Genomic DNA, 26,541 nt, shown 5'->3' with positions numbered 1-26,541 from the left:
CAGCACTCAGAAGGCAGAGGCAGGTGGATCTCTATGAGTTCTAGGCCAGTCTGATCTATATAATGATATCCAGGTCAGCCAAGGCTTCGTAGTGAGAGACTGTGTCTCCAAATCAAACAAAAATATATATTGCGTTTTCCCACAAAATCAACAAAATCTACTATGATAATGACAACCATTTAGTTTTGACAGAATCTTGCTGGGAAGGGGAAGCAGGCAGAAGCTGTGGTAGATATTTGCAGTTCCTATTTTACCCTCCTTCCTTTCTAAAATATCCTTGCTTTGTCCTGTGGCAAGGTTCCAAGGTAATGAATGAGTCAAGACTGGCATGAGCTTATTATTGTGGCATCCTCTTCCCAGCCCCCCAGGCAGTGAGAAGTGACCATATGGCCCAGTTCTGACAGGAACTGAGGGAAAAGAAGCTAGATCAGAGAGGGCCTTGAAGGCCATGGTGGGGAGGGGGCGGATTTTGAAACTTACCCTTTAATCAAGGATAAAATCAGGACTTCAAATAGCTTGGCCAAAGACATGTATGAAGCTGCTAATTTGAGCCTAGGTTTTGTTTATGTTTTGTGTTTTTTATATTGTGTATAACCAAAGACACTCACTAGTTATCAATGGATGTTAGAAATTAAGAAATAATGACAACTGACCAAATGAGGCAATATGACAATATTTAAGAATTGAGAAGATGTGTGCAATCTATTTTATTATTAATAAACAAATTTTAGATTTGAATTAGGACTGCTCTACATGTGTACATATTTTTAACCCCAGCATTGAAAGAGGCATTAAGAAATGATATAATTCCCATCCCCTGCCTGTGACTTTTAAAGAAAGGCTCTGGTTTTCCACATGACTGAAGAAATTATGTGACTTTGTAATTCTAGTGCTAGTTTCAGAAAACCAAATAAAACACACCAAATCCTTCTATGGATATAAAAATCTCATCCCAGGCACAGTGGTATTGGACAAGCAGAAGAAAACCTATACTACAAAGCACAAAGTCCTCCAGACTCTGCAGTGAACTGCTGACTCAGCCTATGTGAGACCATTCTTTTGGGCAACGCTGCTGGTTGCAGTTGGGGAACATTGCTATGAGATTGCAGACAACAGTATTTTTCAAATTATAAATTACAACTAACACAATGAAAACTAGAAGAAATATGCCGTGTAGTATGCAAGGTTCATTTTGTAGTGTTTGAGTGTGTGTATACAACACAAATATACATAATAATGTGGACACAGGACTATACACACAAATGCAGAAACACAACACAATACTCATCGCTGGACTAGACAGCAATCTTTTTCTCATGCTAGGACCTGGTCAGGAAAATCTGACCTCCATTCTTTAAAGGAACTGACCCTTTGTGCATGAACTGTACTGTGCTTCCTGCAGAATGAGAGCAAGCCATTCTCGAATTCATGAGAGGTTCCTGTCCACTGGCCTGGGGACACATGGTTCCCCAGATGGTGAAAAGTATGATAAGAAATGAACAAAGATACAGAAGAGATGTCACTGTCCTGCAGGACATACTGCATTCTGGTTAATGTTCTTCAGCACATCCCTCCACGTGTCTTTCTTTCTTTCTTTTTTTCCCCCAACATAGGGTTTTGCTGTCTTTCAAGTTTCTTAATCCATCCCAGGACGACTTGCTGCATTCCATCTTTGTGCTGTTACTCACAAACCTTAGAAATAAAGAGGAAAATATGAGTACCCCAAGTCTTATTTGATTAGATCTTCACACCCAATACCCAAGAATGTTACGATTACATGGATTTTTGAGGCAAAAATTCTGCTTTCTCCATAAAGAACCACTCTGAATACAAATCCTGTTGTTTTAATCCTTGCATCAAGTTTTGAACTTATCTTTAGAAATCAGACCCCTCAACAGTTAATGAAGACTCATTACTAAGAATAAATGACTGCTGAGCGCTAAGTCACAAACAGGGCATATATATCACTACCCTGCTTCCCAAGGCTCAAAGAACATTTTGGAAGATGGGGCAGAAGGGATAAGAGAGTGGAATATGGGGAGCAGAGTAAAACACTAGCTTCTGATCTGGAAGTGAACTCACTGCAGCTACAGTTTCATGCACAAGACCTGCCCAAGATGGGGCCCACCAACACCGTCATGATAGGGAGGGGCTCTTGAGGCCCCACTCCTCCTGAGGAACTATTTGCAGTTAATTGTGTCTGGGAGAGGGGAAGTCATTTTCTTCAGTAGTGTAACCACTGGTAAGTTGCCTATGTCTGGTAAACACTCTACCTATGCTCACACAACTCTAGTTAAACTCAGTGGTTCACAAGCAACAACAACAAAAACAAATTAACAAGCAGAGTAAACATAGAACAAAAAGACATGAAGACAGTGGGGGATGTGTTGGGAAGGAGGGGTTCAGAGGGAGTGGTAGAGTGGTGAGAGAGGGTTATGGGTAATGGAAATGACCAAGTACATTATATGCGTGTACATAATCATCAAACAATGAAAAACAGAAAGCCCAGATGCCCAATGTCATTTGCAATTGGCATAGATACTTGATTGTAGGAAAGGGAAACTTGGAGGACCAGAGGTGCATCAAAGAGCAGCTGCCTGCAGCATGCTTTTTGTTTTTGAGTGTTGTCTGGATGTAGGAAAGAAGTCTTATAGCCTTCAACCCACTGCCTTAAATGAAGAAGGCTTAGCTGAATTGTTCAGGAATTCAAGAAAATACCTGATGCATTCTTATTACTCAGTTTTTTTTTTTCAGAGAAAACATCTTTTCAGCAGTATTTAATTGCTGAAATAAGTAAAATGTAAAAAAATGACTGCACTCTCTAGCCAAAAATGCTTGTGAGAACTTATTTCAAGAACATAATTCAAAAAGAAAACTAACAGTATGCACAGATGCGTGTGTGTAGGGGGAGCGAGAGAGACAGAGGGAGAAAGGTACAGAGACAGGCAGACACGGGAGGGGGGGAGGGGGGAGGGGATTAAACCCAGGGCCTCATGTATGTTAGGCTAGTTTTATGTCAGCTTGACGGAAGCAAGAGTTATCGAAAAGTAGAGAATCTCAATTGAGAAAATGTTTCCATAAGATCAGGTTGCAGACAGTAGGACATTTTTTCTTTTTCTTTTTTTTGGTGTTTTGAGACAGGGTTTCTCTGTGTAGCTTTACGCCTTTCCTGGAACTCACTTTGGAGACCAGGCTGGCCTCAAACTCACAGAGATCCGCCTGGCTCTGCCTCCCTAGTGCTGGGATTAAAGGCATGCGCCACCACTGCCCAGCAGGGCTTTTTCTTAATTAGTGATTGATGGGAGAGACCCAGCCCATTTTGGGTGGCGCTACTCCTGGGCTGGTAGTCTTGGGTTCTATAAGAAAGCAGACTAAGCAAGCCATGATGAGCAAGGCAATAAGGAACATCCTTCCATGGCCTCTGCATCAGCTCCTGCCTCCATCCTGGCCTGTGTGATTTCTTCCTCACTGTTCTAATCTAGGGACTTATTGCTTGTCTTATATTTGCAAAGGATAAGACACTACTATCTTTGAACATTAAAATACACATAATTCAAAACTTTTCAGAAACTTTCTAAAAATTATAGCTAAACACTACTCTAGTCAAATAATTAGTGAATCTGGTAACAATCTAGTTGTTCCTTGTTGCCTGGGGATCAAGATGCAGAACTCTCAGCTCCTTCTCGACAATCATGTCTGCCTGCATGCCGCCATGTCCCTCCAGGATGATAATGGACTAAACCTCTGACACAGTAAGCCAGCCCAATTAAATGTTTTCCTTTATAAGAGCTACCATGGTCGTGGTGTCTCTTCACGGTAATAGAAACCCTTGCCTTCCTGGGTTATTTATCTTTTTCATTTATGTATCAATTTTATTACCTTACTATAATCATGACTGTATATTCTTGTCATGAAGAATTTGCTGAACAGGGTTATGCAAAGTGAAAGAACTGGAGTCAACATCTGACATGTTAGAAAGGTCACCTTGGCTCTCTGAGGCTCAGGGCTAAAGCAGGCTGTGCTGAGGAGCCTTCTGGCCAGAAGAACTTGGAAAGGTGATGGGTTGCTATAAATTGCTCAGTAATTTATGTCTGCAATGGAAGACTATCATAAATTTTGGAGGCAGGAAAAATGGATGTTTCCAAGCTTTCTCTCTTCTAGTGTTTCTTTTATTATTTTATCTCTATCTTGAATCCCAAACAGAAACTAGGTAGCCTTGAGAAGAATACTTCTCATCTACCTCTAGATTCAGGCAAGGAAGGTGTGTGTGTGTGTACATGCACATTTGAGTCCCATATACAGATACGTACTATCTTGTGGCTTTGCAGCATCTACTGCAACATGCTAGCTGTTCCTGGCCCTTGTAGACTAATTTGGGGTGATATGGGGTATAATACATCTGAGGAACATGACCAAAGCTTTCACTGTCTTTATTGTTAGACAGATCCTAAGGCCAAACTCCAGTACACGACTTAATCACTAAAAGGGACTGGGCCTAAGTCCTGGCCATTACTGGGAAGACAAATGCTGGTATCTGGGCACTAAACACCCTGAAGCCTCTCACTGGGCCAGAAAGAGGGTCTGGTCTCTTTCAGATAAATAGTTCCGGCTCAGGGTTATCATTTATAAAGGCTGAGTAACTCACATCACCCTACCACTCTTGATCTATTTATGTTGATGCCCTGGGCAGATGGCAGGGATGGGATGATGGGGGTGAGATGGTAGGGATGGGATGGTGGGGGTGAGATGGTAGGGATGGGATGGTGGGGGTGAGATGGTAGGGATGGGATGGTGGGGGTGAGATGGTAGGGATGGGATGGTGGGGGTGAGATGGTGGGGGTGAAATGGCAGGGGTGGGATGGTGGGGGTGAGATGGCAGGGATGGGATGGTGGGGGTGAGATGGCAGGGATGGGATGGTGGGGGTGAGATGGTAGGGATGGGATGGTGGGGGTGAGATGGCGGGGGTGGGATGGCAGGGGTGAGAGATGGCAGGGGTGGGACGGTGGGGGTGAGATGGTGGGGGTGAGAGATGGTGGGTGGGGTGGGGTGGCAGACTTGGTAAGGATTATTAGTTTTATTTATTTGTTTGTTTGTTTTTTTGAGACAGGGTTTCTCTGTGTAGCTTTGCGCCTTTCCTGGAACTCACTTGGTAGCCCAGGCTGTCCTCGAACTCACAAAGATCCACCTGCTTCTGCCTCCCGAGTGCTGGGATTAAAGGCGTGCACCACCACTGCCTGGCTATTAGTTCTATTTATATGAATAAAATTTAACATGGTCCTACAATTTCCTCAAAGGGCTTTCTGCCTATGTGAAGGGCTGATCTTATATAGTAAGGATAAATGGGATGCCCAGATGGCCTGGATGGCTAGTTAGAGAGGAAATGCTGAAGAGAGGGTAAATGTGGTGACATATTGTGTACCCTAACAAAGCTTGCCTGAGGATCAGAGGACAGAGCCAGCCACTAGATTAGACATGGAGGCCAGACAGTGATGACACACCCTCAATCCTATCACTGGGGAGGCAGAGATCTGTCTGAATCTCTGTGAGTTCAAGACCACACTGGAAGAGTCAGGCAGTGGTGGCACACATCTTTAATCCTGGTACTGGAAAGCACACACGCCTTTAATCCCAGGAAGTGATGGCTGGACGGATAAAGGTATATAAGACGTGAGGAGACAGGAACTAAAGGCTTTTCAGCAGAAGGGTCCCTTTCAGCTAGAGGCTTTTTCTGGCTAGAGCCTTTTGGATGAGAGCTCAGAGGATTTCAGTCAGAGGATTCATGGAATTGGTGAGGTGAGATGTGCCAGTGGCTTGTGCCTTTGTTTCTCTGATCTTTCAGCATTTACCCCAATATTTGGTATCAGGTTTTTTATTATAAGACTGATTTAAGATTTGAGCAGCAGGTAAACTTAATTCTACCAAGTGACTGACATGTGGACCACAGCAGGGTTTTCTCACCCGAAATCCTGCTATATTCTTCCCTGCTGTTGAGGCCTATGCTGCTCTCTCTTTAGCCAGCTGACCATGACATTTTATCTGTGCTAGCCACAAGAATCTTTCCCCTTTTTATTGAGACAGGGCATCACTCTGTAGCTTAAGCTATCTTTGAACTCACAACTCTTTTGCCTCATCTACCTGAGTGCTGCAATATAGGCACGCACCATTGGTTCAGCATCGAAATAATTTTATTATTATTATTATTATTATTATTATTATTACTATTATTATTGTGGGTTTTTTTTGAGACAGGGTTTGTCTATGTAGCTTTGCACCTTCCTGGAACTCACTGTAGCTCAGGCTGGCCTTGAACTCATGGAGATCTGCCTGGCTCTGCCTCCTGAGTGCTGGGATTAAAGGTATGCCACCACCGCCTGGCATTTTTTTTTTTTTAACATTTGTTTTTGTTAGGCTTGATGTGGTGGCACATGCCTTTAATCCCAGCAAGATGGAAGGAAGGAAGAAGATGGATCTCTGTGAGTTTGAGGCCAGTCTGGGCTACACAGCTAGTTCCAGGCCAGTCAGCGCAACATAGTGAGAGCTTCATTAAAAAATTTTCTTTATTATTATTACTTGTGTGTGTGTGGGGGGGGGGAAGCGAGGGAAGGGAGGGAAGAAGGGTGGGAGAGAGGTACACATGCATGTGGGTGCTAGCAGAGTCCAGAAGAAAGTGTCAGCTCTCCTGTTGTTAGAGTTACAGGCAGCTGTGAGCTGCCCACTGTGGGTGCTGGGTAGTGAACTCCAGTCCTTGGCAAGAGTAGCAAGTGTTCTTAACTGGTGAGCCATCTCTCCAGCTCCTGTTTTAATTCTTATAATTCAAATCTAGCAGCTGCTAGACTTAGAGTTTTGTCCTCTCAGCATGGTATTCCAACTTTCTTCGGGTTTCCTTCTACTCTCTGCCCAGCTTTCTCCATGGAAATTTTAAAAATCAGGTCTCAGGTGGGGGCCTTCAACCATGATGGGGTATATGATATAGTTATGGCCAATCACAGTAGGCCATTTTTTTTTTTTTTCTGGCCAAAGTGATAGCTTTAGCAAGTCACATGATCCAAGAAAGATCAATGTAAAAATTTTACCCGGATCATTTCAGTTGAGTTAAATTGGAAATTTACATTAAAAAAAAATCAAACTGTTGAAGTCTGGGTATATAACCTAGTGAGGCTCAACTTATGCATGTAGGTCTGGGTTTATTCCCTGCACCACAAACGTATAAAGTAAATAATCTGACATCTAGGAAGTAGTAAAGGTAACTCAGGAACACCCAACTCCTCATTTATCATTTCACACTGGATACTGACAGCAGGTTATCATGTCTGTGGGTGGAGCAAGCTGATTTAAAAATAAACTCAGACAGAACTGTGGCAGAGCCCTGCGGACACTATCCCAGCCCTTACTCCAGCTGACCCTAAAGCCACGGCCACCTCCAGTTTTCTTTTCACTCAAGCCAGACACCTGCTACATCTTTCAGGAAAGTTGTATGTGAAAAACAGAAACTTCAGCCTGGTCTATAGAGCTAGTTCCAGGAATGCCAAGGCTACACAAAGAAACCTGTCTTAAAAAAAAAAAAAAATCAACAAAAACCAGAAACCAAACAAAACCCAAAAAACTAAAAGCCCATAAACTTTATAAAAAAATTTGAGAGAATAAAGCAAAAGGGGACTTGCAGATCTAATAAAATCACCCACATTTCAGGCCCATTGTGTGGTCCCCCCCCCCCATGAATTTAAACTACATAACATAAAAACCATTAAGAAACATAACAGGGATAAGTATTTCCAAACCTAAAGCTACCTGACAAACAAAACAATAAAGATCCAGACAGGGGGCTGGAGAGGTGGCTCAGAGGTTAAGAGCATTGGCTGTTCTTCCAGAGGTCCTGAGTTCAATTCCCAGCAACCACATGGTGGCTCACAACCATCTGTAATGAGATCTGGTGCCTTCTTCTGACCTGCAGGCTGAACACTCACTGTATACATAATAAATAAATAAATCTTAAAAACAAACCATCCAGACACTGTATCTCAGGCTCTTGAGTTATCCTCCAGGGAAGGATGAATGAATGCAATCTTTCCTTGTTGGCATTTGTGCACACCATTCTTGGAGTGTCATGAACTGTTCTCAAGATTCTTTTTCCTCCACCATTTGATTTGACAGAACAATATTTACCATTTTGCTTCTCTAATTCTTGCTTGACATCTTCATACACTTGAGAAAAGAGGTCCTCTTCAGACCTTGTTCCATCTAGGTAAACTGAGAAGTGAGAAACAGCAGTTCAAATGTTAACAGGCTTATTAGTAAAGGATGCTTTGCTTTGGTATTTCTTTAAAACACCAATAGCTCTCACCAAAGAACCCAGAACTATGACCTAAGGAAGGAAGGAGAGAGGGAAAGAATGAAAAGAGAGAGACAGGCTAAGTATTGTGTATATTGTATTCACTGTGTACCTATTTCTTCTGCATTGGGACACTCCCTCCTAGAGGGAGGAAGGAGGCTCATAAATAAATGAACTTACTGGCTCATGTGTGGTGATATATTGTGTATCAAATAAAGCTTTCCTGAGGATCAGAGACAGAGCCAGCCACTAGATTAAACATAGAGGCCAGGCAGTGGTGGCATACACCTTTAACCCTAGCACTCAGGCAGAAATCCATCTGGATCTCCGTGAATTCAAAGCCACCCTGGATTATATGAGATTGATTCAGTCTAGGAGAGAAACAGAGCCAGGCAGTGGTGGCAGACACCTTTAATCCCAGCACTTGGGATCTCATGCCTTTACTTGGGAAGCACACACGCCTTTAATCCCAGCACTAGGAAGGAAGTGAAATGGCTGGGTGGAGAAAGGTATATAAAAGGTGTGAAGAAAGGTATATAAAAGGCGTGACGGGAACTAGCCCCTTTCGGCTGAGTACTCAGGAGCTTTCAGTCAGAGGATTAGTGGAGATAGGGTCTTGCCTTCCATTCGGCCTGAGGATTCGGTAGTAGTGAGAAGTTTCTCTAGTGGCTTGTTCCGATCTTTCAGCAAGCTTTATTTGATACACACTCTATCACCACACTCATGGAGTTCCTGAGATTCCCAAGGCCCCTCCCGAAGGTTATATCAGCAGTAACAACTACTGGGGACAGAACACTCTCCCATATCCAGAGCAGCCAGGAGGTTGTACAAGCAGCTCCAGGGATTCTGCTTTGAGGAGGTGTTGCCATGGTGACATGGACTTCTTGGTGATATAATTGTCTTTGAGTCACCATGCTCCTGTAAGTAACCCCAATAAACTCACTGGCTGACTAAGCTGGATGTGGGCAGTTTCTTTGGTTTGTTCTTGGTGCCTGACGGCCACAGAATGGCAGGAGACTGTAGTGGTGCCTGGCCCCAAGAGGAGGGATCATCTGTGACGCTTTTAAACTGTGTGTCAGTATGAACTTTACCACACACTACCGAGACCAGAAGGGATACGTATTTACATATTTTCAGCAAAACTGGCATGAACACTTTCCGAGAAAAAGAAGTTAGTTACCTGGGTTAAAGAAAAAATGACCCTCTAGTTGTAAAACAGCAAGGATAAGGAGATCTGAAGAGAAGTTGCCTGTTGGGAAGTGTGAGGGGCTAGCAGCAGAGGAAGGAACAGCATGGGAGATGAAGTTTTGGAGGAAGGTTGTGCTTTGCTCTTGCTGTCTTTCTAGATTTTTTTTACCGAAGAGCTGGAAACCATGGACTGACTTCATTTAAACCTAGTTTCTTTTCTGGAGTTGTGATAAAACACTCTAACCAAAAGCAACTTGGGGAAGAAAGGGTTTATTTGGCTTAGACTTCCAGATCACAGTTCACTGAGGGAAGTCAGGGCTGGAAGGCAAGGTGAGAACCAGCCACAGGAACCGTGGAGGCATGCTGCTTGCTGGCTTGCTCTCTGCTCGATCAGCTAGCTTTCCTATACAGCCCAGGCCTAACTCATTGCGGTGGCATTGCTCACAATGAATGGAGCCCTCCTACATCCAGCATCAGTCAAGACAATCTGTCACAGGCTGATACAATCTAGGTAATCCCGCAATTTGGACTCCCTCAGAATGACTCTAGGCTGTGTGAATTTGACAGCTGACATTAACTCGGCCAAAGAACAAGGACAAAGTTAGACGTAGTTTAGACGGAGGGAGCGAAGTGTGTAAGAGGATGTTTCCTCCTGTCCAGCACAGTAGCTGCTGAGGCAGCACAACCCCACAACAGTTCTGAGATGGACTCTGTGCCCTTGCTGCACAGATGTGAACAGAGCTCCCTTCCCTGAGGCCACCAGGCTCCTTTCAACACGGATGAGTCTCCTTTGCTCTGAAAAGTATGCCAGTCTGATTCCTCTGAAGTCCTGTCCAACAGACTTATGCCACTCTCTCCCCATGAGCACCGTATAAACACTCCAGTGACAGTCTCTTAGCTCAAGGCCCAAATATTCATATTGCCTCCAAATGGGTACATTGTCTCTCAGGTACCTCCATCTTCTTTCTTGCAGAACACATTTGTCCTACCTCACATATCTACAACTCCTTCATGTTTTCTCCCCGCAAATACCATCTGCTAGTTCCTGGGGTGTCTGTCATCTTCGACACCTTTGTGCCTCAGTTCTACTGCGTACTTGTGTTCAATACAGCAACCTCTAAATCTACCCTTCGGATCAAGAGAGATACTACTGCAAAGGATAAGTACCAGCCATGACTGTGTTTAGAGCCTGTCTGCAGAGAGCTTCCCAGTTCTCCTAGGGCATCCTACTAGCCAGAGAGGGCCCGGCCTTTGCCTGTATCAACAGCCATAGCTCATCCCCCCTTGCTTCTCTCTACTACAGACACAACAGCCTCTTTTAGGGATTTCTCGTGCCTTCCCGTTCCTAGGTCTTTTCTCAGTTCTTCCTATGATCTTGCCCCCACCCCACAAGGCAGCTAGCTACACACAAGAGTGACAGTTTTCTCAAGGGACCTGGAGGTGGGTAGTCTCCCTGGTGCTTGAAGTCAGTGCTTACCTGGGGAACAGACCTGTTTGTAAAGCTCACACTTTTAACGCAGTTTCCCGGTGAAATCTGAGCTGGGTGAGGTAGAGACTGGGTCTGCTTCCCTTCCCTTACATTCAGGCAAGGGTGAGTCAATGAATGATTACGTGGACTCTGACACGCTTGACAAGGAGAAGAAACCAGCAAGACCTAGTTTCAGAAGACGGGAACCCTGAGATTGCCTGATCATCTCTTTAAAAACTCCCTGAGAAAAATGATTTCCAAGTAAGCCTTCCTGTACTTTGACATCAATGAGAAGTAAAAGAGGAAGGGGGGGGGTACTTACCGATCTCCCAGGTGATGGTGTCCATTTCTTGTCTGTGCTTCAGGTACATGGGCCACACGTGGCCATCAAAATACCCTGGGGGGTCAGGAGGCTCATACACCCTTGTACTGGGAAAACATGCAGGAAACTTGATGTTCATACGAAATTATGACTGACAAAGTAAATTAATCCAGTCAAAATAATGCGAAAATCACTCATGTTAAATCTAAAGAGGAATTCAGACTTTTTTTTTTAAAGACTCAATCATAGTGAGAAGGGTAGCAAAATGGACTTAGTTCTAGAATTCAAACCATAAGCCTGTAACTCATTAACACTCACAATTACCTTTTCTCAGCCTCCTGTGTTTTATAAAAGAATTATGGGACAAGTACAAGAAATAGGGAGTGAGATATGGGCAGGCTGGCTTCCTCACCTATTTAGCTGGTGTTCTCTGCAGTGATAGCAGAACCTGGGCGTGGAGGCTGAGGAGGAAGGAGCTCACAGGATGACTCTGGCCCTTCTTACAGAAGTCCCTGTGTACTACCCCAGGTGATGAGCACTTCTACAAAAAACGTTTGACTTCTGATATAAGGCTTGATCAATAATGCCACTTTCCTTGTTTTCATATTTCATCTTTTGGATAACAATGCACAGAGATGGTTGCTAAACGTACCTCCTCCTCCTCTTACATTCTTCATAGGGAATGGTCAGGAAGTAACTTCTGTTCCATATGGTGTCCAGTGGCCTAAGATAACAACACTCAGTTCACAAGGCTCTCTCTGCCACCCCCACATTCCTTCCGGTTGGTATTAGGGTGGGGAGGCTTACTTATAATTAAAGAGAAGGAAACCTTCGATAATTAAGATGGGAATGCCTTGAGCACTTTCCAAGGCTACTGGTCCCGTAGAGTGTCCTGGGTTTTCCATCCAACATGAAATGGCGGACATCATTTTTTCCATGTTCAGCGCTTCGAGCACTGAGACAAACGTAAAACATATGAAATTAATATAGCAAACTTTTTTTTAAGGTGGTTGGCTTTTGTGATAAGTGTCTCCAGGGTCCTAAAAATGTATGACATAAGAGCATTTCACTTATCCTTCAAGGTATCTAATAATAAATACTTAAAACACCCAATTAAAACACTAATAGAGATACATGTAAATGGTATGTCTGAGACATTTTTATAGTGGAAAAACAAAGATGTACAAATGTAAAATATGATGAATAGCATGCCACTATTTCTAGCTGTCATTTTTTATATTGGTGTATTTATTGTGTATGTGTTGGGGTCAGGGGACAACTTGATGGATCCAGTTCTGTCCTTCTACCATGGGGGTCCTAGGGATGGAACACAGGTTGTCAAAGTGCCTTTTCTTACTGAGTTTTCTCCCCTGCCCCCAGCCTTGATACCATAAATTCAAGGCTGACTATCCCGTCAACTCCTTCCTGATATTGAAAAATTTTAAAGTTTATGGTACTAGAGACTAAATCCAGGATTTTGTGTGTGTTGAGTTAGCATTCAATTTCTGAACTATAGATTCCCAGAAAAAAATCTTTAAAAATCAAAATTAAATTAGGGCTGGTTAAGAGTCCCCAATGCTCTTCAAGAGGATTCATGGTCAATTCTCAGCACTGACATGGTGGCTCACAGCTGCCTGTAATTCTAGTTTTGGAAGACAAAATAAACTATAGATACATTTGAAAGATAAATAGCATATCATAATCTATTTGGAAAATAGCTACTATTTTTAATTGTAAAGGATCTCTTATAAATGAAAAAGTTTTTTTTTTTTTATGTTTATGGGTGGTTTGCCTGCTTGTATGTCTGTGCATATGTATTCAGTGCCCACAGATGCCAGAAGAGTGCATCAGATCCCCTGGAAACTGAAGTTACATACAGTTGTAAGCTGCCATGTGGGTGTTGGGAATTGAACCCACCTGCTAGAAGGGCAATCAGTGGTTAATCACCGAGCCTACACCTGCCCAGTTTTACATGAAACCTTTTAAAAGTTATAGGATACAAACGTCGCTGTAACCCTGAGATGGGCAACTTCTAGAGCTAACAAGTATGACTCTACAGAAGCAGAACATGTATTCCTTATGCACGCTCTTCAGACCAGACCAGCCACTTGTCAGACATGAAAATTCTCAGCCTCATGCCTGGACCACAAATCACACCATGCGCCCTTACACGTGTTCCTACTGGAAAGTTTTAAAGGGTGGTCTAATTAAGTTAAGAGATAAGACTATTAAGATTTTCTATGCTTATCCTGATGGTTTGGCTAAGTGCCACCTTTTCCGGGAAACTGTCCGTTTCATGAGTTTACAAATAAATCTCATAAGAATATCCACGATTGAGGTAAGCACACATGTGCACAGACATGCAAGCAGGCAAAGCAGCGGGGCTTCTTTCCAACATCTGCAGGGTCTACGATCCCGCTGTTTCCCATGGCTGCTATTTGTAAGTTGTACCTCCCTAATCATTTCTTGACCCATTGTGCTGAAGCCCTGTGGGGGTCACTCAGATTCTTCAAACCACAGGTTTGTGTCTCCTCTCAACGTGAAGTCTTCACTATTATGTGACCGAGTCCTCGTCCCCTTTCCGAAGCTCCACAGGTAGAGATGTTAGGTCGTTTGCTGTCACGCCATCCTTCTCGATGTTCTCCCATTCAGAGGAATTGCTACCACGTATTCAAGTTACAGATCTTTTTCTCTCACATTTATTTTTCCAGAGAGTTGTAAGATTTGGGTTATTACACTTGCTTCAGTTACCAAATTTCTTCTTGATTCCTTTTTTGCATTTCTGTTTCTTTCCTGAGGCATTTAAACTTTTCTGTTTCAAGCCCATCTGCAGTTGCTTGCTGACCTTTTTTTTTTTTTTTACAAAGCCACTTTAAAATCTTTATCAGACAATTTCGATGTCATCACAGAGCTGGCCATTATTTCTCTAATTCAAGTTGAGATTTTCCTGCCTCTTTGATTAACATACGCTTTTCGGGTATGTCCTGATGATCTGGGGTGCTATGTATTGAGCATAGTTAATCTTATTTTGTAGCCAGTCACTCTGAAGTGTGTCCAGATTCAGAGGGGCATATATGTTCAGCATCCTTACAATACCAGGTGGGTGGGAGGGGGTCATATAGGGAAAACGCTTCATTGCTACTGCATGAAGGCAGAAGCTCAGTCTTCCACTGGTTCCTGGTGACAGCAGGTGACAAGGCCTGGGTGAGGAAGAAGAGGGGCAGCCTACACATCCTACCCCATCTCATTCTGCCAAAGTTTGGAAATTTGGTTCACTGTTTGGTGTATCCCTAAGTTTCTCTGGTCTCACCCGGGCCTGCAGCCACTTATAAATAATCACTCAGAAGCTTATATTAATTAGCAACTGGATGGCCTCTGGCTCAAGCTTCTGGCTAGCTAGCTTTTGTAACTCCACCCATTTCTATAAATCTGTATGTTGCCACATGGCCATGGAATTACTGGTCTGGTGACATCTTACTCCTTTGGCAGCAGCTTGGCATCTCTCCCTGGTCTCCTTTCCCTATCTCTCTTGGATTTTCCTGCTTGGCTACATCCTGCCCTGCTATAGGCCAATGCAGCTTTATTTATTAGCCAATGGGAGCAACATATATTCACAGCATCCAGAAAGTCATCCCACAGTAGTTTGGCTCTGCTAAATCTCCGTGGGTAATGTAGAGGCCAAGTTACTCCACATTGTTGGTGGTAGGTTAAGGTCTTGGGGTGTAGCCCTCCACTGGCCCTGTGGATACAGCAGGGGAATAAGATTTTCCTTTTGTGCCTAGCTAAAGCAGGAGAAAAGGAAACTGTATTCTGGTAGACTGCCCTTATTCTGGTCCTTTGGTTGTAGGTCTCTTGGTGCTTTTTATGTTCATTGATGTTCATGTTGCATACATTTCCAGCACTCCAGGTCACTCATGGGAAGAAATAAAGAAAACATAGTGTCTTAGGGTTTCTATAGCTGTGAAGAGACACCATGACCGAGGCAACACTTACAAAGGAAACATTTAATTGCGGCTGCCGCTAACAGTTTCAGAGTTTCAGTCCATTATCATTTTGGTGGGGGTGTGGTGGCGTGCAGGTAGATATGGTGCTGGAGAGGTGACCAAATGTCTTACATCTTGGCTTGTAGGCAATGGGAAGTGGTCTGAGTATCACACCAAGGGAAGCTTGAGCAAAAGAGACCTTAAAACCCACTCCTACAGTGACACACTTCCTCCAACAAGACCACACCCACTGCAACAAGGCCACACCTCCTAATAATGCCACTCCCTTTGGGGCCATTTCCTTTCAAACCACCACACCTCAGCCAGCATGCTGTCTTCTTTTCTTTGTTATGTTGTGTCGCAGGTTCTGGCTAAATGAATGAGGCCAATGACAAGGGGACAGGGAGTTAAAACATTTTCTGCGTTTCCTAGTGATCTAGCTTTCAGTCCATGGAATCCATGTTTCTTACTTCACACAAGATGTGATGATACTTAGGATTTGCTAAAAAAAAAAAAAAAAAAAAAGCAGGTATGATAGAAAGTAAATTAGGTGTAAAACTTTGGATTCACTAAGATAGGATAGATAGTGCATTATTTTCTCTGAAGGTGATAACTACAAATGGATAGATTATTGTAAATGTAATTCTTACTTGATAACTGTTTTGTTGTGATAGTTTTACTATGTTAAAGCTAACCCCTTTTTTATTTATTTAGTTTTATACCTAATTTACTTTCTATTATAACTAAGGAAAACTATAATTCTAATTATTTAGTCTTTAACTTCATCAAACCCAGAAGGATATAATATTACCTAACAATAGAGACACCTTACTTCCCAGACAGTCACCCAAAGTTCCTCTGCAATGTTGTGGCATCCATCTTCAGCCTACAGGCCCAGAACATCTGGCAAACTTTTCAGTAAAGCAGGAAATGTGAAGATCTGTCCTGCCTTGAATTGGCAAAGCTCCTCAGTCACTTTCCTCTGTTTCCTGCAGAATGTCTTGCAGACTCTTCTGTGAAGCAGGAATTTTGAAGAACTGTCCTGCCTGATTTTGGCAAAGTTTAACATTCTTTCTCCTGTGTGTCCTGCTTGTCTAGTCTGCACAGCACATTGTCAGCAGTCAAAGGCAAGAGCAGTTTCATTGCCTAGTGGCTAACCTTGCCACAATGAAAGCAAACTCCATAAGGAGTTTCTTCAATAAATTGTCCTTTTAGTAGTTACAAAGATGTTGAGTCTACCTGGACTCACTTTACATTGCAACATTTACCTAAAAAGTTTTTCCCCTAAAGACAGACTCTTGGGCATAGCATACATGACCTCATGGCAGGATCATTTCACAGCATTTGAGTGACATATTTGCACTAGTTTGTAATTGCAAGAGGCCACGCCATTGGGTCATTATCCCTCTATTAAAATTCTTTGTTTACTAGAGAACTGGAGAAAAGGTGATTGCAATTATTCGATGACCTCCTGCTTTTTAGAAGGCTTATTCTCATTCTTCTTGTATTTTTTTTCTATTGAAATATTACCTTTTTATTAGCTAGTTTATGAGAACGTCCCAATGAATGGGAGCCATCATTAATGCTTTGTCACTGCTGAAATTGTTTTTTCATTCTTTACAAAATGTTTTCTAACTTTTGGAAGAAAGAAAGAGAAAAAACAATGTATCAAGACTGAACTTGACATAGAACAGCAAAGAAAGGACTTGGTTTGAAAGTTACTGTGTGTCTGCAAGAACTGTTATATAACACCAAATCCTCAGACCCACAAAGTTGGAGATAAGGAACATGACACTTTTGGAAAGTCCCCTTGGTTGGTCTACATACATACTAACAATAGCCTGTTACATGATATTTTAGGAGAGCACCCTAGGTTGGTCTACCTACATACATTCTAAGGATAGCCTGTTACATTGACGCTTTAGGAGGGCACCCTTATTTGGACTACATACATATTAACCATAGCCTGTTAATTACAAAAGGCAGTAAGAACAAAAACTCTAGTATGCTAGTCTCTGGAGGAAAAGAAATGCTTTCAAGCTGACTTGAATTCTTTGGCTTCCAAACAGTATCAGCTTGGGTCAAGAGAATAAAGTGAGTCTAAAAAACATTCCAAGATTTTCTCAGTAGTAAAACAAACAAACACACTTCCTGGTGCTTTGCAACCAGAAAGGGAAGCCAAAGGCCTGAAAGCTTAGTCTGGTGTAGATGAACTATTCTGGTGGGTGAGGACCAAAGTAGTAAGCATGGCTAGTCACATATGCCAGAATCAGGGATAGACAGACGGATGGCAAACCTACCCTGTCCTAGCTTCTGGGAAAAAAAAATCTACCATCCCAGTTTTGAGGTTGAAATATACATCTTCAGGAAAATTTCTGTTTACTTAAATAGTTAACAGAGATCATAAAAACCTACAAAGACAGGCTTAAAATACAGTGATATTTAATCACCCAAAATAAGTTATTTGTGTGTGTGTGTGTGTGTGTGTGTGTGTGTGTGAAAGAGAGAGAGAGAGAGAGAGAGAGAGAAAGAGATAGAGATATGTGTGTGTGTGTGGGAGCTGCATCCCACAGCACACCAGAGGACATCTTTGCAGAGGCAGGTATCTCCTTCCACCTTTACAAAGGCTCAAGAGAATCAAACTCAGATCTTCAGGTTTGTGTAACAAGTGCATTAACCTAGGGAGCCTGCTTGCCCTCCCTATTTAAACATTTAACATTATGTTAATAGAGGCATTGTTTGGATTTGAGAAAGAAAATGAATATAAGCTCATAATATTTCACATGTGACTCTACTTACCATCATATTGCAAAAATCCATTTTCATCCATGTCTATCTCGGACTCTGGCTAGAAAAGCAATAAGACATCCATCAAAACAGTATGAAGGGCAGAAATGATGCAATTATACAATTAAGCCTTTAATAAATGCTTTGGATAATGATGAACAAGAGCAAAGACAGTCACTGACAGATGGTGCCATCTAGTGGGCAGGTAACACTATTCCCAAGTTCATCCTCAGCCAAAGCATTTGGATATAATTTAATTAACTTTGTTATTACACCTTTTTGTGTTAGATAAGTTATCTAAGAGATTTCATACATACCTTGAAGAAGTCATCCTGGGATATTATGCTGCAATTGGGAAGGTGTTTCTGCAAGTTCTTAGCCAGGGTTGTCTTCCCACCATTTGTCACGCTAAGCCAGGAAAAAACACGAGGCCCAAGAAGACATTACGGAACAGGGAACATTCTTCAACAATATTTTTTTTAAAGGACATTTAAAACAACATTTACTGCTTGAGATAAAAATGCTCCTCTTCACTGGTCATGTTTTGTTTGGCAGGCAACATCACAGGTTTGGAAGACAAGCCACCCTAACAGTAAGAGATGAATGGAGGATGGGAAGAGGCAAGTGGCAGCCAGGTAAGTGAACCTGACGCCAAAGCTTCAGAACACAGACACTGTGCAGGAAGCAAAACAACTCTTGGACTATCTAAACAGTTCTGGGTTTGGGGTTGGGGATTTAGCTCAGTGGTAGAGCGCTTGCCTAGCAAGTGCAAGGCCCTGGGTTCGGTCCTCAGCTCTGAAAAAACAAACAAACAAACACAAACAACAAACTCTGGGTTCAATACACACCCCAGAGAAGTCCTTGACACACCTTTCTGCAAGTTTATAGAACTGCCTTTGGTTATTGTGACTGTTTCAATCACACAGAAAAAAAAAAAAAAAAAAAAAAACAAGAAAAAAAAAACCACAAAAAAAAAAAAACGGCCTACTAGAAGTCCACCTACCAAGAGCCCACATTTCCTGTGCCATGCCTCTTTCCCTCTCTCTATAGCTGGGGCCCATGTAGAGGCCCAGGGTCATTTCTCCCATCAGGTCAGTTATTTGTTCCCTCTGACTAACTTGTGTCCTGTTTCTTTCTCTCCTGCATGTGAGAGGCATTTCTCTGGCCAATCTTTCTTTTCTTTTTGGGTTCTTGTAGCAGGAATCTTAAAAGTTCTGATTAATAAAATCAAACTTGAGGCCAGTTATTGGGGTGAATGCTGGAAGATCAGAGAAGCAGAACAAGCCAGAGCTACCTCACCTTGCCAGTTCCTCAGCAGATCCTGTTTCCTCAGGCTGGAAGCCTCTGAGTCCTCATCCAAATCAATCTCAGCAGAATTGTGCTGCTCAAAAGCCTAAAAGCTTAACCAGTCAAATGCTTCTAGTTTCTGGTCTTCACGCCTTATATATCTTTCTGTTTTTGCCATCACTCCCTGGGATTAAGGGCTCACTTCTTGGGATTAAAGGCATGTATCACCAAGCCTGGCTGTTTCTAATGTGGCCTTGAACTCACAGAGATCCAGGGGGATTTCTGCCTCTGGAATGCTAGGATTAAAGGCGTGAGTGCCACCATTTTCTAGCCTCTGTATCTAGTGGCTGTTCTGTGCCCTGACCCCAGACAAGTTTATTAGGGTGCACAATATTTTGGGGAACACAATACCACCACAGGTTCTTCTTTGAACCAGGTGTCGTTCTGCAGTCCATATTGACCCCCACTGGGTAGCCCAGGCTGCACTTGAATTTACAGTGAACCTTTTGCCCTAACCTCCTGAGTTCTGGGATTACAGGTATCAGCCACCAAGCCTGGCTCATTCTATCATTTTTGCAAAGAGGTGATTGTCTCAGAGCTCAGTCATATCCAGAGGGTCTGTGAAAGAATTCAGGGTCATTGTGAATTTGAAAGAAAAGAGACTGCATCATTTTCACCAAATTCTAACAGGAATTTAGCAGCTCCTCTTATTATGAGTAGTAATTTACCATAGTGACGGTGCCTGTGATTGGGGCATCTACAAGAACCGCACCCCTTTTCACACTGAGCTGTAGGAGGGCGAGTATCCTGAAGTGTCATAGGTGCTCATTATTGTTTTAAACTTAACACATGCTATTTATTCCACTAGCAAGGAACTATCACAAGGTCACAGATTTCTCTACAAAATATTTTATATCTGCATGTTAATACAGTTAATTTTCTTTGTATTAATGTACCTTATTTTGTGCATTTAAAGTCGCCCCGAAAAGAGGTCAGGATTTCACCACACACCAAATGTTCAAAGCACAAAACTCCTGACTGTACATCTATTGGCCAGAACCCATGATTAGTTCTGGGTAAGACCAACATGACAATGTTTATAACTTAGAGAGAGAAATATACTGATCCAAAGTACTTGTTGTGAGGCTGGGTGTGGTGGCGTGTGCTTTAATTCTAATACTCAGGAGCCAGAGGCAGATGGAGTTCTTGTGAGTTCAAAGCCACCCTGGTCTACAAAGTGAGTACCAAGCCAGCAAGAGCTACATATTGAAACTCTGTCTGCATTTAAAACAAAAACAACCAATCCCAAACCACCAAAAATACCCACCCCACCAAACAATAACAACAACCACCACAACAACAAAACCCAAAAATGCTTATTGGATATAAATTATCATACCTTATACCTGCAAAGTAGAAGACATTAATAATAATACTGTCCATTTTACCTTACAATACACAGGTAGGTACTGAGAACATTGATACGACCTTCTCTTTTTTAACCAAAAAAATGTCTCTAAACCATACTGCAAGTCCATATTCAAGACACCAAGCTTTAGTTTAAAATGAGGAAACTTTACTATGGTCTGAGAAATCTGGCCAGAAAATGTGTCATTTCTTATACTTCTCTTTAAGACTGTATAACTAAGTCAACAATAAATAAACCCCTGGCCACCAATTCAGCTAAAGACACAGAGAAGGAAGTGCTTTTCACAGGAGTCCTGCAGGGACTGGACTAACTTCAAAAGAGTTTCCTCATTGAGCACAGAGCCTGTAATCCATGCTTGGAATGTAACCATCCCGGTGGGTCAGGTGGCCCTCAGGACCCACTCCTTCCTGGTCAGCAAGCTCAGAACCTCCTTCACACAAGCTCTCTGTGTGAAGAGCTCCAGAGCATGGCTTTAGGATCTGAGGAAGGGAAGTAAGTGGCTACCCAATGCATTTCCTTTCCTTGTTTACAAATAAACGTTCAGCTCCTCTTGTAGTAGGAGGGTGCCGAGGTACAAGCAGAAGCTGAAAAACAGTGTTCACAGTTCATCAAACAAGATGAGAGAATACTTGGGTAATAAGGTGATAGTAATCCCCATATTCCAGCTTAGGGGGCTTAGGAAGCTGCTTATCGCTGGAGGAGGAAGCAAAGTTTAACTACAGCATGGGTCCCCCTCTCCTCAGCCACTGAGGATTAAACGGGTAGATGTGTGGAGGAAAATTAGAAGATTATAATTAGGAATGGATGGCCTACTATGGGAGAGTGGAAGCGGGTGTGCAATGTAGAGGAAGACAAGAGTAGCCTTGCAGGATAGCAGCCGTGGCTCCGGGCAGATAGCAGCCACAACAAAGCACATTCTGATGCTCAAGTCACTCTTATTTGCTTTTTTTTTTTTTTTGTCTGATGCTGGGATTAGAACCCATGACCTGACACATGCAGGCAAATGCTCTGCGACCCAACTACACCCAGTCCTACCTGACTCCTAATTGATTCCTGTATGATGTAACATAATAACACAACAGATTATCTCCCTCAAATTACATTGATATATCTTAAATGTCCTGTCAATAAGACATGCATGAAGAATGATAGACATAATCCAGTAGAAAGACAAATAATGTCTTTCCAGTTGCCGTTGATGTCACATTTGCACATTAGCCTCTGGTTAGCAGGCTAGATGACCACGCAACTTAGAATACTTGTGCCAGACGGATAAGTGGCAATATTACACCAGGGCAACATAAACTAGCCCAGCCAAACAGTTCACCTGTGTACCCTAAAGGTGGGGGAAGAGTACTGGAGGAATGAAGGAAGCCTGTGTTCCCAGGTCAAAGCTGGGCATAAAAGAAACAGAAGGGAGTGACTTCTTTTCTTACACCATGCCAGAGTACCTACACGGGAAATGATAATCACCCTTAACCAAAGGAGTGACCAGTCTGGCCTCAGTTCCAGTAAACAAATGGAAATGTTGTAAGACTGCTGACAGTGCCACTTCCCTCCCTGGGAGACCACTGCCCTCCCACTGGTGTTCCTGGGATTTGGGACTCCCTACAGCTTTCTCTACCATGGCCACAGGAAACACCATCTGGACATCTGGAGTGTCTGGCCCAGCTGTTTATGGAGGAACTACTCACCCACCAATTCCAATGACAAATGTTTTCATAATGGGCTTTGGAAATCACGTCTTCTTAATATTTCCTAATATATATATATATATATATATATATATATATATATATATATATATATATATATATAGAGAGAGAGAGAGAGAGAGAGAGAGAGAGAAACAAAGTCAGTATCGTTTAGTTGTCTAGGATTAGTCCTGAAGAGAAGTCACAGCTGAGGGGATCAGTGGCTTCAACCCCACGTTTCACACTGTCTGGCTTCCTGTTGCCAATAGCTGGTGTTTCCTTAGGGCCTGTTAACTAATGTCATGCTTGTGTGACCTGTTACCCCGGGTTACCTTGTGACAACTAGTCTTAGTTGTCAACTTGACGACATCTAGAATGAACAAAAATCCAAGCAGCTGGGTACATCTGTGAGGGATTTTTTTTTCCTTACTTAAATCATATGAAGGAGGATGACCTACCTTTAATCCAGATCTTCTGAGGTGGGAAGATATAGCTTCTGCTGGCAGCCCAGAGAAAGAACATGGAAGAAAGAAGGTTGCTCTTTTCACCTTATTGCTCTTGCTTGTGCTGGCAAGCCCACACCTTCACTGATAGTAGAGCCTACTTCTTTGGAGTTGTGACATATACTGAAGACAAGGTGAGACATCCAGCCTCATGGACTGGAAGACTGGTGGATTCTTGGACCTTCTGTTGGTAGACAGCCATTGTGACTAGTTGGACCACAGCCTGGAAACCATTCTAACAAATCCCTTATATATTCTTTTTCCTGTTAGTACTGTTCCTCTAGAGAACTCTGACGAATATATCTCTCTCTATGCCCTTCCTAATTTCCTAGTAAAAGAAGCCACGGCCACCAGTGGCAGAAGCAAACAGAAGCCAGCCTGTCTCTCATTCCCTCCCTCTCTCTCTCTGAAAAGCTTTCACTGGTAATAGCATACATTCTCAAGCTTTGCAGAAGTGCAAACTGGCCCAGACTGGAATGACATGTATTCATTTCTAGAAAAGCCAGAAAGGAAAGTCGATCAATTAAGTGAGCATCTTCCTATCATCACGAGAGGCTCTGAAATGCTTCATTACTAAGAGCACAAAAAGATGTTGCACGTGTACTGGCTGGTCAGGCTCTGGTGGATAATCCATGTCATACTTATTGATGTATTGTTGAAAAGCCATGTATTTGCTGTGCACAGTTATTGGAAAATTCTGGTCCCCTTCCTGCCTGACGTATTTGTGCACATACATCAGGATACTTCCTCAATTACATAGGATGTAAATAATGACTGGTTGTGGTACTAGAAAGACTTGAGGGGGGTTACCTCTGCAGGACTCTAGCAATTCAGAGATGAGAAATGAGGTGGAAGAATCTTGGGTAAGAGAGGCAGAAACTCCCAAAGCCACGCAAGGAAATGCAAGGCTATTTTCTCTCTCAAATCAAAACAGCACCCACCCCCAAGCCTGATGACCTGAGTTACTCACTACTAGCTTGATGACTGGAGTTGGATCCCCAGGACTCACATAAAAGGAGAGAACTGACTCGTCTGAGTTGCCCCCTGACCTCTGTATGGCACTCATATGTGTGTCCACATATACACTAAATAAATAAGTGAAAAGTTTAAAACCCAGGTACCCCAGGTCTATATTAGTTAGCAACCTGGAACTATCCAAAGCAGTGTTTGGGTAAATGCTGGACCTACCTATCTTACAGCAATGAGCAGGTGACAATGTGGGAGAGGAGGAGAATTGGGCCATGCAGAAACAAGGCTGGGGCCAGGGTGAATGGCAGTGGAGCAGTGAGCAGCCTACCAATCCTTGAAGCTGTCCATTTCAAAAACTGTTGGATTCACAAGGCAATTCACTCCAGGTTCAGACATGGCACCAGCAACGTCCATTTTATCTTAAGTTAGGACCTCTTCAAATATGGTTCAAAACCCAAATTTTGAACAAATTGCAATCAAGAGGTGTCATGCATATATGTACATATATGTATGCTGAAGGGTTGTTTGTTTTGGGGGCTTTCACGTAGTTCAGCCTGGCCTTAAAGTCACTATGTAGTGGAAGATGGATGACCTTATATTGATCCCCTTGCCTCTACCATTCAAGTGGTGGCATCACAGGTGTGCACCTCTAAATCTGGCATTGCAGCAGAGTACGTTACGAAACACATATAACTTGGAGCAAAGATAAACTGTAATCTTACGTTGCCTCTAGAGAAACATCCTTTTGAATTTTCCAGAGTCACGAAATCAGGGTGTCCTCTCACCTTGAATCTTGGGTGGGATTTATGCAGTTTCTTTTACTCAGCAGCAGAGACCATTTGCCCAGGGACACAGGGAGCAGAGAAAACAGACTCAGACAGGAGCAAACCTTAACTGAGTCACTTCTATTTCTTTCACATTTATTTACTATTATAATTTTCAGACAGAATTTCACTAGGTAGCCCGGGTTGGTCAGGAACTTGCTACACAGTCAAAGCTGCTTCTGTGGCAAAGCTACCTTCCTCTAAGCACCAGGATCATAGGTATGCATTGCCAAGACTGTCTCACTTACAGAATTTTTTAAAATACTTTTGATTTACTCTCAGTGAAATGTTGAATCTTCTTCATAGTTGGCTTATGTTTATATTTGATCTACTCCATTTCTAAACATGGTTTACTTTGAACTCTCAAGTACAGAAAGCTCCCAGGGACATGTGAAGAATCAACAGGCTGGAAGGAAACAGTAACTCCACCACAAAATCTGAGAGATGATGAGGAAAAACACATGTGCTCTTCAGATGCATTCAAGACACATGTTTTCAGGACTTCTGTGTTTTATTCAACAGTGACCTGGATACTCTGCCATGAACAGGACAATCTCTTGCTACTAATTTAAACTTGGATCCCTTTTGGTAAACAGAAATCTCCCATAGCTACCCTGGTAAGCAAGGCCCAGAAGTATGACCACCACAGAGCTCCTAGTAACCTATGCCTCTTGAAGTTTCACTCACTTTATTTTAAAACTAACCTTCGGTAGACACTTTGACACTCCATTTTATGAAGGTTCTTTTTTCTTTTTAATGCTTTATTACATTTTTGTATTTACGTTGTGTGGATGTGTGTGGGCAGGTGCATGCCATGGCTCACCACAGTACACATGTAAAGGTCATAGGTCTACTTGTGGGAGTCAGTTCTCTTTCCAATGTGTGGGTGCTGAAGATTGAACTCTGGTCATCGGGTTTGGCAGCTGAACCATGTTGCTGACCCTGTAGTTTCTTATGTAATCAGTATATTCATTTTTCTTTTTTTATCCCCCTAATATACACTAGCCATATAATACTAATCATAACATTGTGAGTTTATGTGTGCGTGAATACAAACTCAAGAGATGAGCTGTTAGGTTAAGCTTGGTCAACTTTTGTCAAGTACCAGACAGTATGTAGTTTTGGCTTTGTGGGCAACTGTTCAACTCTGAAGTTGTAATGAGAAAGCTGTCACAGTCAATGCATAAGAAAAAGAGCATAGTGTGTTCTAATAAAATTTAACAGACACGGAAATTTAAGTTTCCCCTAACTTTCGCTTGCCACATGCCACAAAACACTATGCTTTTGCTTTTTGTCTCAGCTATTAAAAACACCAGAAGCAGTCTTAGAAGGCTTTATAAAAGCCAGGTAACAAGTGGATTGGAAGTTGTTAACCAAATGCTGCAGAAAGGGGAGTCCTGTCCCGTGGGAATCAAGACCCAGTTCTCCCACCTAGAGCTAGGTGCCCTGAAGAACGGTAGCCAGCCGCATCTTAGGTGCGCGAGTCCTAACGCGGTTTCCCTAGACGCAATCAGGTTCCGGGTCCCTCGCAGGAGACTCTGGAAGGTGCCCAGGCCTCAGAATGGCTACGCAGCGGGCAGTGAGTACTCACCGAAGCGGGTTCGAGTCCTCCCCAGCAGGGCTGCAGAACAGGCCGCAGGAGAGAACCACTGCCCTCGGCTCACCCGGACTGTGCAAGCACTCTACCCGCTTTCATAGTCCCAGCCAAGCAGGGCCCGGGGGGGCGTGGCCACCCTAAGGCTCCTCCCCCATGGAGG

General features: G+C 42.8%; 1 protein-coding gene across 2 annotated transcripts; it reads right to left on the bottom strand.

Annotated features, from left to right (window-relative positions):
- Positions 1–691: 691 nt before the first annotated feature.
- On the bottom strand, positions 692–26,525 carry Nmrk1 (nicotinamide riboside kinase 1). 2 transcript variants are annotated; one of them, XM_036172223.1, is made up of 10 exons: positions 26,376–26,525; positions 22,947–22,984; positions 22,489–22,552; positions 18,396–18,486; positions 18,091–18,139; positions 12,116–12,263; positions 11,961–12,032; positions 11,309–11,415; positions 8,165–8,248; positions 692–1,692 (listed from the first exon to the last, which is right to left on the bottom strand). In XM_036172223.1, exons 3-10 carry the CDS (start codon positions 22,515–22,517, stop codon positions 1,685–1,687), a joined length of 588 nt encoding a protein of 195 aa, XP_036028116.1. In that variant the 5' UTR covers positions 22,518–22,552; positions 22,947–22,984; positions 26,376–26,525; the 3' UTR covers positions 692–1,684. The 2 variants fall into 2 exon arrangements, with proteins under 2 accessions (XP_036028116.1, XP_036028124.1); XM_036172231.1 differs by lacking the exon at positions 22,947–22,984.
- Between the last annotated feature and the right edge of the window lie 16 nt (positions 26,526–26,541).

The sequence above is a fragment of the Onychomys torridus genome, chromosome 1 (genome assembly GCF_903995425.1).
Source record: "Onychomys torridus chromosome 1, mOncTor1.1, whole genome shotgun sequence".
In the NCBI taxonomy this organism is placed as follows: Eukaryota; Metazoa; Chordata; class Mammalia; order Rodentia; family Cricetidae; genus Onychomys; species Onychomys torridus.
This window is presented reverse-complemented; position numbering and strand designations above follow the sequence as displayed.